Raw genomic sequence first — 12,127 nt, 5'->3', positions numbered from 1 at the left:
GGAAAAATTATACGCTACCAACTCACTTAATACTTTTATTTTTAGTGTTTTGCAAAAAAACATGTCCCGATGGAAGTTTCGCTTCCAAAAAAATCTCGCATAAAATTGTTCTCAAAAATTCATGTTCCATTGTAAAAAGTCGCTAATTAATCCCTAGAGATGGAATTAAAAATTCATATTCTCAAGTCTAGAGCTTATATACTGTAAAAGGAAAAAGTCGTTGAAAGGGTTAAATCAACTTTTTATGATAAGTTTAACTTACGCAGTAGGATAGTACGCGACAGGTCGAGATGGCAATCGGGGAGGGAAAGCCCCGCTACCCGCACAGCCCCCGCGTTAACCCGGTGCGGGAGAGCGTGGGTGTCGTGCGGGTATGTGGGGCGTCCTACCGCCTCGTACCCCGATTGCCATCTCAACCTGTCGCGTACATACCTACCAAGCATATTAAATAATTAGTAGTAGTATTAGTAGTTAGTAGTAGTACAGTGCACGCAAAGTGCGAAATAAATAATAAACAATTACTTTTAATACAATGTGCCGGGGTGTGTGCACAAATGCACTGCGTCATGAGATACTAAGCTATCTAAGCTACAAGTTTAGAATACGCAGCATATAAGTACCTATGCGATGCGTTCACGCGTACTAAGACAACTTTCCCTTCAGACAAGGTGAAAATTCAGAATATTGCAAAGAAAACTAAGCTACTGTAGGGGCGACGGCAAACATCAATCGGCAATTCTGTAGCAGCCCGTGTGAAATATTCCTGCCATCAAATCAATTCTGTCAGTTCGCTAGACTTAAATTTACGAAATCCGCTTTGACTGGATCAACTTTGCTGACACGATTGCGGGAGTGTGTTTGGGGTAAATAGGATAAATCGTATGAAAATGTTTTCAAATGAATTACTGTACGATTGAGAGATTGATGTAAGTATAACAGCATTTTTCTCAAATTGTATAACTTCTTTACTCTACAAGAAATCCACAGTGAAACAAAAACTTCAAAATATTAAAATGAGATACTAAGCAAGATCGTTTTAAAGTCAGTACTTTTTGGTCACGTATCTAGATCAGAAATGAGGAGATCCGTAGGAGAACTAGAGTAACCGACATAGCTCAAAGGGGTTGCGAAGCTGAAGTGGCAATGGGCAGGACACATAGATGTTCGTACAACCGATAGACGTTGGGGTCCCAAGGTGCTGAAATGGCGACCTCGCACCGGAAGACGCAGCCTTGGAAGACCCCCCCACTAGGAGGACGGACGACATCAGACGAGTTGCAGGGAGCCGCTGGATCCAGGCGGCGCAAGACCGTGGCGTGTGGAAGTCCCTACAAGAGACCTATGTCCAGCAGTGGACGTCTATTGGTTGATGATGATGATGATGATGATCTAGATCTGTGGACGTTTCCGTTGAGTAGCTCAAGAAAAGTCGAGATAGTTCGTCTAGGAGATGGACAGACCAAGTTAGTGAGGGTTGCGGTAGATGGGTAGGTAGCCGGTAGGTACATACGAAGATGGCGTGACAAAGTCGGGAGGTAGGTTAAGACTTCGAGTGCAAAGTGACGACCACAATAATATAACTGAGATTTTTAGCTGTATAATTTATCATAATATATACATGTTATAAGTTTGTAAGAGTAAGCTATGAATAAATAAATAAATCAGGTGCGTGGTGCGTGGACTCAAAGGTTATCGTTGGGAAAGATTCTAGATAGATAAGCGTTGATGTTATTCAATTTGTTTTTTTCTCTTTTGCATAACAGATATGTGGGTTTTAGCCTTTGGCCAGAAAAAGTTTATCACAGAAGTTATTCAAACAAGAGACAAAACGTTTACTATGGAAATCTGTGAAACAAAATTGCAAAATATATTTTACTAGCTGACCCGCCCCGGCTTCGCTCGGGTGGAGTATTTCGGATTGGGAGTGTCATCGTGAAGCCGTTGCTTGATACCTAAAATATCAATTCACTATCAGAAATTCTAAAATCCCCACGATTTAGGACTTTAGTACTTTGCAGCATCAGGATTGAGGAGTTAGGATCCGAAGTTCAATGATGTAGCTTATTCTTGGTACCTAAATTAATTTTGCATCATCCGCAGTTACTGAAACATTATAGTTTAGGAGTGCTGTACCCTACATCATCAGGGTTGAGGAGTTGGGACTTGAAGTCTAAGAATAAAGTCGTTGCTTGGTACCTACAAAATGAATTCACTATGAACACTTCCTGAATCTTGATAACTCAGGCGGGCAGTAACCCTGCAGCATCAGGATTAAGGAGTTGAATCCAGAATTTTTTATGTGACCACCACGAAAACTTTTTTTGTTGATTTAAAAAAAAAATTGCAAATCGGTCCACAAACCTCGAAAAAATCGATGTAGAAAAAAGAACCACCTCCTTTTTGACAGTCGGTTAAAAACCGATGACCTTGAAATATTTACGGAACAATCTTTAAAATATCCCCTTTCTAACAAAAAAAGAATGAATGAAATCGGACTACGCGTTAATAAATTACAGCTCAGTATACATTTTAACTTTCATCCCCTCTCCTACGGGAACCATGCTGAATTTCGGGATAAAAGTATCCTATATTCTTCCTCATAGTATGACCTCAAATCGTACCAAATTTCATTGGAATCCATTCAGTAGTTTCAGCGTGATGCGCGGCCGTGATACAGACAGACAGACAGACAGACAGACAGACAGATAGACAGACAGACAGACAAAAATGAAAAAAATTACAGTTTTGGGTTCAGTATCGATTATAGAGTGCCCTCGAAAAAAAATTTCAAAATATCTTCAATGTACAAAATTTGACCTGTTACAGTTTTATTATAAGTATTGATTAAGTACTAGGTATCTGTAAAGGTGTGTGAAGTATACAGATCCGCACATGGCCAGCGTGGTAGACTATGGCCAAAACCCTTCTCACTCTGAGAGGACACCTGTGTTCTGTAGTGAGCCGGTCATGTGTTGATCATGATGATGATTATTATAAATGTGGTACAGTCAAGAGCATTTAAGATCTAAATAAATACTTTGGACTTAGGATAGGCCCCATGGGCAGCACAAATTGAAGCTCAGCTAGGGGTTTGGCTCTAGTAGAGATCTCATAACTTTTTAACAGTGAAAGCATTATGAACTTGTAAGTCTTGGCAACCTTTACATGTGGTGAGATTCTATTTTATCCACGATTTTATCTTTATTATTTAGGCATATTTCAAGCATATCTGGCAAGTCTGGGTATTGTTTTTCTATGCTGGCAAGTCTACCATAGCTGGCATTGTCAAAATATGTCAGTCATGGTGATTTATTCGTGTTTTTAACTTAAATAATTATTTATCATATCAGTTAGTAATGTAGTGGAAACTGGAAAGAAATGTATAGTATACAAAAAATTTCACTATGCAATTTTCTTTTTCTTTTATGATATCAATTATTTTGCATACTTTGAATGCATCTTCAACTTGTGAGTATGAGATAAATTAAACTAAGGAAACTCGGCCTCGTTGCAATTATTGATATATATATGCGAAAGTGTGTTTGTTGGTTGGTTTATCCTTCAATCACGTCGCAACGGAGCAACGGATCGACCATGAATCGACCTGATTTTTTGTATGGGTTAGTTAATGACCTGGAGAGTGACATAGGCTACTTTTTATCCCGGAAAATCAAAGAGTTCCCACGGAATTTTCATAAACCTAAATCCACGCGAACGATGTCGTGGGCATTAGCTAGTTATTAATATTTTTACAATAATTATTTTATGGTGTTTGGACTAAGCAAATTTAAAATTTTTTTTTTGCTACATAGATCGATAACTTATACCTACCTACCTTACCTTTTAAGAGTAACATGAAGCATTTGAAAATCGAAGTGTTTCCTCCATGCCTGAGGACTGTAAAAAAATCAACGCGGATGAAGTCGCAGGCATTAATTATTTTTTTAAGAATATTAGCCAAGTTAATTGCTGACTAATATGGGGGATATTTCCTCTCCAATTAAGCGTAAAGCTTGTGCGACAATTAAGTGTAAAGTAGGTACGACAATAGTGCAACGGGTGGGATTTGAACCGGCGACTTTTCGGTTTTCAGTCCGCTCCTTTAACCGTTGAGTTTTCGAGGCTCTATGCAATATTTCGTGATTTCAGATTTGAATTACGAAGATGGTACATCTGTTGAAACACAAAGATTGGATTATCAAGAGTTCGAGCCAGTCACGTTATACTCTAGGAACCTCGACAATGTTTCCGCCAAGAATATAAATTGCGATGACTTTTCAAGTTACGCTGCGAACTGCACTATCGAAGCTGCTTTAATTTATAACTCGAGTCGGATGTCACCACCCCCAACTACAAAAATTGATTACTGGTGCAAGTTCGTACTCATCACTATTCATGTTTAAAATGAAGTGTTTGGATTGCCCTTCAATCACGCTGCAACGGAGCACGGATCGACGTGATTTTTTTACATAGACCTGGAGATTAAAAACCAGACCTTCATTCCGGAAAATCAAAGAGTTCTCAGGGGATTTTTACCAACTTAAATCCACGCGGATGAATAGGCTACTTGACTCATATGTAATTTCGTCCAATAAATGATTATTTATTATAGTATTTTGCTTAAGACAACGAAATATATCAATAACAATTATTAAAAACGCAGGATGGATATATAAATCCAATTTTAAAAAATACAGTTTTTATTTTTATTTGAAACGCAGAAAACGCTGTCAGCCATGATGTGACGTCATTCAATATGTAAACAAAGAAATGTCATCCCTATGTCACGCGTGGACTAATGTAGTATCCATATATATAAAATTTAAAGTCCTGACTGACTAACTTATATATCAACGCACAGCCTAAACATCTAAACAGCTGGTCCTAGATACATGAAATTTGGTGGGTGTGTTCTCTGTAGGTAAAGAGAAGGTATCCACTAGGAAAGGATTTTTTGAAATTCCACTCCTGAGTGTGTTAAATGGGGGTTTGAAAATGAAGTCCACGCGGGCGAAGTCACGAGCATAAGCTAGTTTTTATATATTTCTAAAAACTCATAGTAAACGTAAAAAATTATCGTTTTCTCTTTATAAATTGAATAAGTTATTAGGTAAGACTTACAACAAAGTCATCTTTGCAAAAATAAATTTGGGTTGCAGTCGTTAGTCATATAGGATCCCTTTAAGCAAGTCTTCGCGTGTTACGTATATTTATTTCACTGGGCACTCTAATCCACAACATTCCTGTGGTCTTTATCGATGCGTTTTTACATTCTCGGATGATACAATAACGATAATTACTATATTTTTCATGTAAACTAGTATAGAAGTCATGTTTATTAAACTTTGAGAGGTTATGCTGTTGTTTACAAATGCATGACGTCAGAGCACAGATAATCTATCGGCCAAACATGGCCGACAGTGTTTTCACCTGTCTAAGAAAAATATATTTTTAAATTAAAGTTTTACGGTTTTTAGGGTGCAAATAAATATAGTGTTAATTTTTTTGATCTAATAGGACAAATATTAACCATTTAAGACCTACTTAAAAAAAGTGTCAACTAGCCTATTCGTGGGCATCAGTTAGTATTTTATGGGTCTGTGTTAAACTCTTTGACAGATATCATCATAATCGATATTAGCCCATCGCCGGCTCACTACTGTGCACAGGTCTCCTTCCAGAATGCCAAAGATTTGGCCATAGTCGACCACGCTGCCCAAGTGCGGATTGGCAGACTACTCACTCTAGCGGTGGTAGCTTAGTGGTTAAGGCGTTGGTCTGCTAGTCGGGGGTCCAGGGTTCGATCTCGGGCACGCACCTTTTACTTTTACGGAGTTATGTGCGTTTTAAGAAATTCACATTCTTTTACGATGAAGGAAAACATCGTGAGGAAACCGGCATGCCTGAGAGTTCTCCATAATGATCTCAAAGGCATTAATTACCACAGATATTACGTTCGAATGCAAAAATATGGGTCAATAATGAGCTAATTTATTTTCAGAGCAATTAGGCACCTAACTAACTGCGCAATTGACTGGAATACCGATTGTAAGGACGTTACTGAGAGCCATTTCAACGAAGAAAGCGTAAAGGGGCACATTCACGTTGTCAACAATATATGTGACGATGATTGGTTTCTAATACGTAAGTCTATAGTGACAGGATAATTTGTATCTATTTTTTGTCGATTAACACTCGTATAAAATGCCGTGGAAACTCTTAGATTTTCGGGGGAAAAACACACACACACACACACATCAATTTAACCTTTTTTATGATATTATATGTATAATGTGGGATCGTAACTGAGTTTGTTCTGGGCTCTTCTCAGACCTGGGAGCGCTTGGGACCTTAGTTTTAAGTTCGCGTAAAAATTATCACCACAATAAGCTTATTTCGTGGTTTACCGACATATTTTAAGGTAGATAACAGGTACATACCGACAAATAAAAACTTCAAATTAATCGTGGTATGTACCTACCCGTTATCTTCATTAAAATATAACTTGAAACATCAAATGTTACAAACACATTTGACGCTAGGTAGGTTATGAATCGCCTATTTTTCTTTGATTTCAAGTCACACATAGCCTAATATTTGACATATCGTCGATTCAGGATCAAACCGAGAGTTCCCTCACTCTAGTTCACTGTGACTATAGGACGCGGTTTGACGTTCATATATTCAGTGTAAATGTAACTTATAGCCAAAGCGGATACCCGGCGTGTGCTACTACGCTAAAAAATGCCTAATGCTTTTTTATTGGTCTAAAACCATCTTCGCATTATTGCATTTCTAATGAAAGCGTTCTGGGGCACATTGGTTGAATGGTTTCAGTCTATAACGAACATAGGTGGAAACATTTTTGTGTTTTATATATTACTAGCTTATGCCCGCGACTTCGTCCGCGTGGACTACACAAATTTTACACCCCTATTTTACACCCTCAGGGTTGATCTTTAACTATGAGATTTTAACATATGAGCTTAATAAAATATGTCATACTGCTAATTATTGCAAAAATATTAACTACAAAACTTCTTTATAGACTTTAAAACTGACAGAGTTTCATACAAACTTCAAACCCCTATTTTACCCCTTCAGGGGTTGAATTTTGAACAATCCTTTCTTAGCGGACGCTTACGTTATAATAGCTATCTGCATACCGAATTGCGAGCTGTGCGTTGATAGATCAGTCAGTCAGTCAGTCAGTCACCTTTTCCTTTTATATACATATATAGATATAGATACGTAGGTACCTACCTGTTCATATTAGGATTAGATACAAATCATACATGACGTTGTGTAGGTACGTACCTGTTTAGTGTGTTGTCCTGCCGTACTGTTACCATCGTGCGACGTGTCACGTGACGCACGTTCGTCAGACGTTTACCCAACCAGCTGCTCGATTGCGGTAGAATGACAGCTACAATGTCACGATCGCAATCATCTCTGATTGGTTGACGCTCGCTCACTATTGGCTACAATATGGCTACAATACATTGTTGCAACAAGAATCGCACAAATTCAACCAATCACAACAATTGAGATTATAATAATGATTGATGCAGGTTTTGCGAAATCGGCCCACTGTTTAACTCAGGTTGAAATAATTTACATCCAGATTGAGACTAAATTACCGCTTCATAACAACTTGGTTACTTAAAAATTCTTTATTCCAGCGTATTTCTAAAGAGTCAAGCTCGTAATAATTAATCTGGTTGAAATATTTTAGTCTAAAGACGTCCTTACAAACCAGTTATCTTGAATGTAATAATTTAGAAGAGCATTTCCTCTTTCATGGATTTCAGTGGCGCGTGTGGATATCGTGTTTTCCGTATCGTTAAACTAAACTATTACATAATCGCGAACTTAAATTTATGCTCCGAGGATCATGATATATTTACTTGTCCGAAACTTTGATCATATGAAAGCTGAGACAAAGAATTTGCGATTCTCTTCGATTTGTGTTAAGGTGGACATTAGACTGTAGAATTTAAGGATTTGTTACCTATAGATATGAGTCAAATATAATTGAAATTTCCTCTTACTTGGTAGTGTCGTGATAACAGTAGCTACACAGCTTTTAGTTTTCCATCCGTGCAGTAGAGACGTGATGCAAGTTTGAATAGAACTTTATTGCAATGCAGCCAAAGTCACCTGCTATTTTGTCTGTGAATAAGTCATTTACGTTAGTTGACTTTATGTTACTGAGACAGCATAGGTATTAGCACGGTAGATATTTAGTTAACTTTCTCATTATAAACAAAATTAAATAAAAGATAACTGGGGGCCCGCAAAACTTTTATTGATATTTTTATAGAATAATTAGAATAATTAGAATAATTAGAATCCTACAGAAACTTAATCAAACTGCATTGGTGAAAGATACTTTTTTTAAGGTCAGCCACACCTGGGCTAATGTTCTTGTGATGCAGTTATTTTCATCATGCATTTTTAGGGTTTCGTACCTCAAAAGGAAAAACGGAACCCTTATAGGATCACTTTGTTGTCTGTCTGTCTGTCTGTCAAGAAACCTACAGGGTACTTCCCGTTGACATAGAATCATGAAATTTGCCAGAAAGGTAGGTCTTATAGCTGGCATTAGGGGAAAAATCTGATCCGTGAATTTGTGGTTACATCACACAAAAAAATTAAATTGTGGTCATAAACTAATAATTAGTATTTCCAATTTTCGAAGTAAGATAACTACTACAAGTGGGGTATTATATGAAAGGGCTTCACCTGTGAATTCTAAAACAGATTTTTATTTATTTTTATGCATCATAGTTTTTGAATTATCGTGCAAAACGTCGAAAAAATACGACTGTGGTACGGAGCCCTCGTTGCGCGAGCCTGACTCGCACTTGGCCGGTTTTTTGTTTTATTCAATTCGTAGTAGGCAGACAAAAATCATTGCTTATTACATTCGAGTAAAATTTTCAGGCTATGAAGATCTACCCGGTTGTATAGAAAGTACAACAGATTCCTGGGAGGCTTGCTATAGTATTTTTAAGGATGCAGTAGAGGAGCAAAAGAACAGCACACATGAATGGACGCATTATAAAGTCCATTTTCATTTATGCTGGTAACTTATAAAGTATTATTATTAAACCGTTTCATCCTTATAATCACATTATTGTAACAGCCGCTACATGTCTGTACCACTCTCCCAATAAACCGTAGCTTTAGGTAGGTCACAATAAGCAATGTGTATACATCAAACTAGTCAGGTTGACAAATATTTTCATGTTTTTATTGCATGTTCTGAACTACGGTGCCAAAACGTTTTTCATAACATGTGGGAAGGTACGTGTATAGTGTACAACTATGCGTGTGTATCAAATACGTACTACTGTTTACCTGGTTGGACGCACTCGATACCAAATACAGCTGTTCGTATTGACAAAGTACAAATTCTCTGTAGCAAAAACCGCTAGATGCTCTGAATAAAACATGAGGCTTTGAGACTTTTGGGCAGAAGCCAATAGGTGCCAGTAGGAATTCAAAAACAGCGGAAAACTCGAATATTTGTGATCTTCATTCAACACACACACTTCACATTGCAACTCTAAAGTTTGATTAAGATCCAAGGAGAATATGTAGATAAGTGTTGTAATATGTGAGGAAAGTTGTATATTATTTTATATACTTTAAGTATAATTTTACATTCCTCATTGCTGCGGGTTATGATCTCTTTCCATTAAACTTAATGGTAGGAGTTCTCTTGGGATAGTATCTCGACTAAGGGTTCGTTCAGATAGACTCCCGCCTGGTCCGGCAGCAAAATCGGTTATTTTTATCATATTTTTATCGTTCTGAAAATGGGCGTCATTTTTATTGGGAGCTTAGAGATTTATTTTATACCTTTTCAGTGCTCGAGCCAATTTTAGACGCTGCACCCTAGAATCCGTATTCCAAAACACTAATTGCACCCAAGAACAGGCGGTAACGTTGCAGAAATTTTCAGTTATTGTTTCCGAGGGAGCCGTGTACCAGGTAATTTACAGTAGGTATACTAAATAACATAATATGTACAAAATAAAATATAATTATAATGACCAGCTTATACTCGCGACTTCGTCCGCATGGACTACAAAAATTTCAAACCCCTATTTTACCCCCTTAGGGGTTGAATTTTCAAAAATCCTTTCTTAGCGGACGTCTACGTCATAATGGCTATCAGCCCGATCCGTCCAGTAGTTTGAGCTGTGCGTTGATAGATCAGTTAGTCAGTCAGTCAGTCCTTTTATATATATATAGATTAAAGTCTAGCAAAAATTGACACCAATCACGAACCGACAATAGGCTACTTGACAATTTTTTTAAGTTGGTCTTAAATGGTTAATATTTGTCCTATTATATCAAAAAAATTAACACTATATTTTTTTGCGCCCTAAAAACCGTAAAACTTTAATTTAAAAAAATATTTTTCTTAGACAGGTGAAAACACTGTCGGCCATGTTTGGCCGATAGATTATCTGTGCTCTGACGTCATGCATTTGTAAACAACAGTATAACCACAGGGTTATATTTTTTTTTTTTTGGTAAATATTTTTTTAAATTAAAGTTTTACGGTTTTTAGGGCGCAAAAAAATATAGTGTTAATTTTTTTGATATAATAGGACAAATATTAACCATTTAAGACCAACTTAAAAAAATTGTCAAGTAGCCTATTAATCTTGGCTGATTATTTGCTTTGGATCTGTGACGTTGGTAAACCAGTGCCACAGAAACCAGAAAATCTATTGTGACAATTATTATTCCTTACCATTAGAAATATTATAATCAAATTAATTTTAAATTTGCCGCGTTGCGTCGCCGCAGCGCAGCGCAAATGCGGAACTTAAGAGGCGTTGTTTAGAGTACTATAGATTTTAAAATATAAAAGCTCTATAAAAGAAATTTCTGAAAGAAATGTATGCAAAATCAATTTACTCGTATTAACTTCAGTCTCGTATATTCAAAGTCCGAAAACACAAAGGAAGAAGGAATATAAAATGAACGGACGCGCAAATTCATCACAATTTGTGATATTGTTAACACTTTCAGACTCTGTAATTTTAGTGCAAAACTTTAAGTGAGTTGCAAAAGTATGGTTATTTTAGAGCGTTGGAGTCTCAAGCTTACTTATGGCCTTATTCATCTTTCGGTATCCCTATAATTTTGTGAATTTATTAAAGTTTGTGCATTTCCACGTTTTGTGTTCTCAGTTTAAACCTGTTTGAAATTTGTTTGCCATTAATTCTTTAAATCATTTTGTCGTATGAATTTAACTTATTTTTATCTCTATAATATAAAAATGAATCACTAAATGTGTTGCTCATCGCAAATCTCGAGAACATCTGAACCGATTTCGCTAATTCTTTTTTTATAATATTCCTTGAAGTACGAGGATGGTTCTTACGGAGAGAAAAATTAAAAAAATTTGAATCGACTACTGTTAGTCGGAACGAAGTTCGCCAGGGCAGCTAGTTAAAAATATAAATTACCTACCTCTACCTACTAAGCTTTAATGTTCTCCTGACTACGGCAGATAATTGGGTATTTGACTACATCTAAAATAAATTATTTCTCAGTGATTATTAAATAAAGGGTCTTACAAAATACGTAAAATCCACGTCCTTTGTAAGTTTTACCCGACCCCGATTCCCATCTCGACCTGTCGCGTACTATAGCTGTTTAATTATAACCTTATTACCTTTCCTCAGGACTGTGACCACAATATGATGTACTCCAATTGTCCTGGAGATGACCCTCGTCCTTCACGCACTCAGTTGAAAAGACTGATGACCACCGACGTCAGCAGGACCACCACATTGCAGCATAGTTTACGAATAGCGATTTATATGCAAGCAATTATTGTATTTTTACTAATACATTTTTTATAATAATTTTGATTGCATTTCATTGTCATTGTAAGGCTGGTTTTCTTCTCACCTAATTTTGCACCGAAAAGCCCAGCGTGGACCGACTCCACCACTAGTTGGACAACATCAAACGCGAGCCGCTGGATCCTGGCGCAACGCAAGGCCGTGGAGTGTTGAACTCACTACAAGAGACCTATGTCTAAACAGGTTAGCTCTGACTAGCTAGACTAGTGAGCAGAAATCTAGCCCTAATCACA

The 12,127-nt window shown here is 37.1% G+C and overlaps 1 protein-coding gene across 1 annotated transcript; it reads left to right on the top strand.

Annotated features, from left to right (window-relative positions):
• Nucleotides 1-290: 290 nt before the first annotated feature.
• On the top strand, nucleotides 291-11,891 carry LOC117984048 (uncharacterized). The gene is made up of 7 exons (XM_069499921.1): nucleotides 291-371; nucleotides 788-863; nucleotides 4,150-4,375; nucleotides 6,002-6,144; nucleotides 8,947-9,088; nucleotides 9,876-9,999; nucleotides 11,712-11,891. The coding sequence occupies exons 1-7, from the start codon at nucleotides 291-293 to the stop codon at nucleotides 11,889-11,891; spliced, it is 972 nt and encodes a 323-aa protein (XP_069356022.1).
• Nucleotides 11,892-12,127: the final 236 nt, after the last annotated feature.

Source organism: Maniola hyperantus, chromosome 7, assembly GCF_902806685.2.
Source record: "Maniola hyperantus chromosome 7, iAphHyp1.2, whole genome shotgun sequence".
In the NCBI taxonomy this organism is placed as follows: Eukaryota; Metazoa; Arthropoda; class Insecta; order Lepidoptera; family Nymphalidae; genus Maniola; species Maniola hyperantus.
Note: the sequence above shows the minus strand (reverse complement) of the source record. Positions and strands in the feature narration are given on the sequence as shown.

Excerpts from the sequence above, each read along its gene's own strand:
- LOC117984048 (XM_069499921.1), top strand. The coding sequence starts at position 291 with ATGGCAATCGGGGAGGGAAAGCCCCGCTACCCGCACAGCCCCCGCGTT. Across the intron at positions 864-4,149 it reads ATTGCGGGAGTGTGTTTGGG|ATTTGAATTACGAAGATGGT; the intron begins GTAAATAGGATA and ends TCGTGATTTCAG. Across the intron at positions 9,089-9,875 it reads GTCCATTTTCATTTATGCTG|TGCTCGAGCCAATTTTAGAC; the intron begins GTAACTTATAAA and ends ATACCTTTTCAG.